The 4,740-nt window shown below is 35.9% G+C and overlaps 1 protein-coding gene across 1 annotated transcript; it reads right to left on the bottom strand.

Moving 5' to 3' along the window:
- Positions 1-1,099: 1,099 nt before the first annotated feature.
- LOC102670058 (uncharacterized) lies at positions 1,100-2,680 on the bottom strand. Its single transcript, XM_014775983.1, has 2 exons — positions 2,560-2,680; positions 1,100-1,881 (listed from the first exon to the last, which is right to left on the bottom strand). Exons 1-2 carry the CDS (start codon positions 2,678-2,680, stop codon positions 1,100-1,102), a joined length of 903 nt encoding a protein of 300 aa, XP_014631469.1.
- Positions 2,681-4,740: the final 2,060 nt, after the last annotated feature.

Here is a 4,740-nt window from a genome sequence, read left to right as displayed (position 1 = left end):
TCATGTTGTCAAATATAATTAGAAGCCAATTTATTGTTAATGTATTTTGTGCTAGCGCGTTATAAGAAAAATTCTAAGTAATAATCTGACCAAAAGATTAATTTATAATCTTGATCATCCATATAAGATTATAAGGTCTATATATACTGTCCTCATTTCTAATAATAACCAAATGTTCTAATAATAGGAGTCGCCTCATATATACATACTTTTAAAAATTGAAATTTATGTAGGAAAAAATGCTAATGTGAATTCTCACAGTCAAATTAATTTTAATCAAAGAAATGTTAATCATTGTGCTAAAGACATTAGTAAATAAATTAAAAATGAAAATTTTATTTAAAAACAAGTTATTAATTCTAACATGATTTTTTTAAAAATATATATATTATTAATTTCTTAACTAATACTCTTTAACATATATCGGTTAACAGAATCATTTAGTTAAATATTATAAAGCATTGATTGATTTTACCTATTTCTAATAACTTTATAGTTATTAGACTCTTTGCTCTTATAAACACTGAAACTTATGTGGGTTATAATTATTGAATTTTGTATATATTTTTATTGTAGCTCATTATCATTGATATAACAATAAAAAACATAATTACTTATTTTTTTCAAAACAAAGTGTATAAAATTATTATTAGGCTCTGTTTTTATATTTGTTTCCACATACGTTGTAAAAAAAATTACTAATACTTTTTTCTTTTAATAAATGCTCAATGGTGGAATTTATGATTGAACGAACAAAAAAAACAATATATATATATATATATATATATATATATATATATATATATATATATATATATATATATATATATATATATATAATCTCTAATCAAATCTGAGACTTAAGTTAGCTTGAAATGAACTCGGAATCAAATAACGGCATTTGATGGCAAATTTACTTTACAGGGTTTCTTTTAGAAACTATTTACGAAAGTGAGACTTATTTATAACAAATTGCAGAGGGGGTTTGTTTTTTACGTGGGTGCCGCCATTGACACTGGCGGGAAGGGTGAGCCGTCAGTGCCAATGGCGGTATAATGGGTACCAAATGGGTACCGCCATTTCTCCTGGCGGGACATGCCTACGTGGGCAGTCCCGCCTTTGGAGCTGGCGGGATAGGGGGAGAGAGGAGAGAGGGATGGGATGCCGCAACTGCCAGTTGCGGGACAGTAGGGCCATAATGCTTAATAAGTGCATGTATTTGTTGCGAATCTGGCATTGCTGGTAGCACAAGATTCAGGTTCTTCAAGCATGCAACAGGTAGTAGCTCTTCTCCCATGGTCCAGCCATTGCTGCAGAAAAAAGTACCAATAGAAACACCTTTCCCTAACATGCCACGGTCACAAGTTCTTAAACTCCATACCTGAAATGAAAACTCTGGAATTCTAGAACCAGTAGCGAGTATTTGGCGGTAAGGTTCACATTTATCGGTGAGGTCAGCACGAACACAACACATTTCATCCAACAAAGGCTTGTCATGTTTGTTAGTAACCAAATAGCCAAGGGCCTTGTAACCTTCAGGAGGTTCAGGTAGCCAAAAGTATACACTTGGAATTTCCATACTTGCTGCATTATGACTCCAAACTAGCTTAAAATCAAGGGGATTCTTCAGAGGAGGTATCGTATCAGCATTTTGAGGAGAGCAAATTTTGGCAACAAGTACAAAACCATGCAAAGGCTTGCCACTGGGTTGACAATAGTGACCAAGGATATGGAAACTTTCTGGTACTCCCACAGGCCTAAAGAATGTAACAGCTTTTTTTGTGTCTAGCATAACACTGCTGCTCGAAATAAACTCAAACCTTGTGACTTTGGAAACTTGTATTTCACCAAGGTTTACAAGCCCAGAAGCAAAACCTTGTCCTGTAATGAAATAAAGATGTATTAGTTCAGAGAGGTAAATTAATGTTCTCTCTCAAGATGTTATGTGGCATTGAGACTGCTATGTTATGCAAGAACAACATTAATTCTCTCTTTTTTTTCCTTCTTGGATCTATATGATACCACACCACCAATCTATCAGGGTATAATTGTTAGTTTCAACTATAAACTTACTGCAAATCATTACCAAAGATGAATTCCTAAAAGAAAGAATTCAGCTTTGATAAATCATAATTTGTAAATCATTCTATTATGGATGTCATTAATTACTAAGTGCACTGCATTTTTATTTTTTTTTACTGAATATCAAGTTTCATCAAAACAGAAACTTGGCATGGGGAAGGAGGGTGCATAATTGATAATCCAGAAAGGAATGAAAAAGCCAATTCATCAACTCTGCATAGGAAGAGACAAGGGATATTTATTTGCATAAAAAATGAAACAAAGGGAGATGCATATAAAGCCAAAATAATAATAATAATAATGCATATTCCTATCATCAAAATTTGTGATATTAGGGAAAAGGCACACATAAAATTCACACCTTGAGGCCATTGAGAGATTGGAGCCGGAAGAGAAAAGGTTTGGACCATTGCATTTGCATTAATTATTCCAACGAAAGCAATTGGAGCCACCTTTCTCCATCAATTATGGCCCTACTGTCCCGCAACTGGCAGTTGCGGCATCCCATCCCTCTCTCCTCTCTCCCCCTATCCCGCCAGCTCCAAAGGCGGGACTGCCCACGTAGGCATGTCCCGCCAGGAGAAATGGCGGTACCCATTTTTCACTCCTACTCAGCCGTGTTTGTCCCGCTGTTGTTATTAGCGGTACCCATTATACCGCCATTGGCACTGGCGGCTCACCCTTCCCGCCAGTGTCAATGGCGGCACCCACGTAAAAAACAAACCCCCTCTGCAATTTATTATAAATAAGACCCACTTTCGTAAATAGTTTCTAAAAGAAACCCTTTAAAGTAAATTTGTCGCATCTGATTCACTTGCGAGATGCATGTCTAATCTACTATATTATAAAAGAGAACTCCAGAAAAACCAGAAAAATTACTGGTGTGATCCTTCTTAAAAAATTGACACATGTCTCTTTTATGTCCAATTCCCACTCCTCTGCTTGTGCCACGTGCTCGGTGTTTAAACCAGTTTTCATTTTTTGGGTGTACCACGTTCTTTGATGGTTAAAGCTTTCCGGTGGGGTTAGTGCCAGCGACACATGTTTTGCTTTTTTTCACTGCAGCAACACGTGTTTTTCTTTTTTTCTCCAAAATTGTTTTATCTCTCCATTTCTCTCTTTGCAGTACACACGGGAACCTTGGAGAATTCTAAAATACAAAAAAAAATCTGAAGTTGAGATTTTTTTATTGTTCTTTGCATTTCTTTTGCACGTTTTCTAGAAGTTTTTGACTCACTTTGGTGGTGTTGATTTCATGGCCACCTTTTAGTCCTAGCATCGCTGCGTTTTTGGTATTCCTCTCTCTCTCTCTCTGTCTCTTACTTCTGGTGCTGTTGTTGTTTTTCATTTGGGGTAAGATAAAGGTTGGTTTTTTTGTTCTAGGGTTTTGTCTTTTACTACCCTTTGATTTTTCCCCTTTGTGAATCTTGAAACTTTGTGCATGGGTATGTATGGACTCTGGGTAATTTTAGTGTGATAGGTCTAAATTTTTTGTTGTTGTGGTTTTTGGTTTAGGGTTTTTGATTTTGATTTGGGTTTTGGATTGTGTGTATTTGGCAGTGGAATTTTGCAATTTGGATTAATGGGTTTCGACATTTGCGTTCTGAATGGTTCGTGCACTCACGAATACGTGACCACTTGCAGTTAAAACATTGACCTCCTGTGATCATTTGAAGGAATGTGTAGTCGTGAATCAATTGTGTTGTTGTTTGCTGGAAAGTGGTCACTCTGAGTTTTAGATGCTATTGTCTTTGCTGTGAAGCTATTTTATTTGGTCGTGATTGTATTTCAGGAACTCAAGTTCACCTTCCCCATGCTTGAAAGTAAGAATAAGGAAATGTAAGTGTATCGCTTGCTTATTGTTTTTGGTTCCAAATAATATTTCTCTCTTAAAATACAGGTTGAGGATCTTGCCCGTTTGCAATTTCAGACAACTCCTGTCTATATTGATGTAGATGATGGGAGAACCAAGGTGATGTCTCCCCACTTTATCATAATATCTGCATTTTTTTCCATCATAGTTATCGTTATCATTACCCCTTCATGAATGCAGGTCACAAATGAAAGATTGCTTCAGGGTTATCTTGTGGTTCCCTGTGCCAAGTGATTTATTGTTCTCTATTCCTTTTTGAAGAGACACCAGTCAAAAAAAGTGATGGTTTTTTTCTCTTCATGCAACTCACTCAAATTTATTTTTTTCTCTTCATTTTCTCTTCGTGTTATTGTTGCTGTTGCGCTAGATTCAATTGTTTCAGGTTTGTGCTTTCGCCCCTGCTGTGCTGGATTCAATTGTCACATTTGGATTCGATTGTTTCAACCCCTTTCAGGTTTGCAAGACACATCATGTAGTTTGTCGCGGTGATTTTTGGATATCAAGCTATTGATTAGCATTGACTCGCATTTTCTAAGATCACCACCGATCTTTTATTTTTCCGAAGAAAAGGGAGAAAGCTCGAAAAAACCCTATTTTTTAAGAGATCAAAAGGTCCGGGGGTTGGTTACGCAAAGGGAAGGTACTAGCACCCTAAACGTCTATAGTACTCTATAGGAACCTCTTGCTTATTTTATCTTTATGCTAAATTGATTATTTATTTGGAAATAAATGCTCAAGTGTGGAAAGATTAAAGAGATGGGTTAAAAAGAAAGGAGAAGGAAAAA

This window comes from Glycine max, chromosome 5 (assembly GCF_000004515.6).
Source record: "Glycine max cultivar Williams 82 chromosome 5, Glycine_max_v4.0, whole genome shotgun sequence".
NCBI classification, from domain to species: Eukaryota; Viridiplantae; Streptophyta; class Magnoliopsida; order Fabales; family Fabaceae; genus Glycine; species Glycine max.
This window is presented reverse-complemented; position numbering and strand designations above follow the sequence as displayed.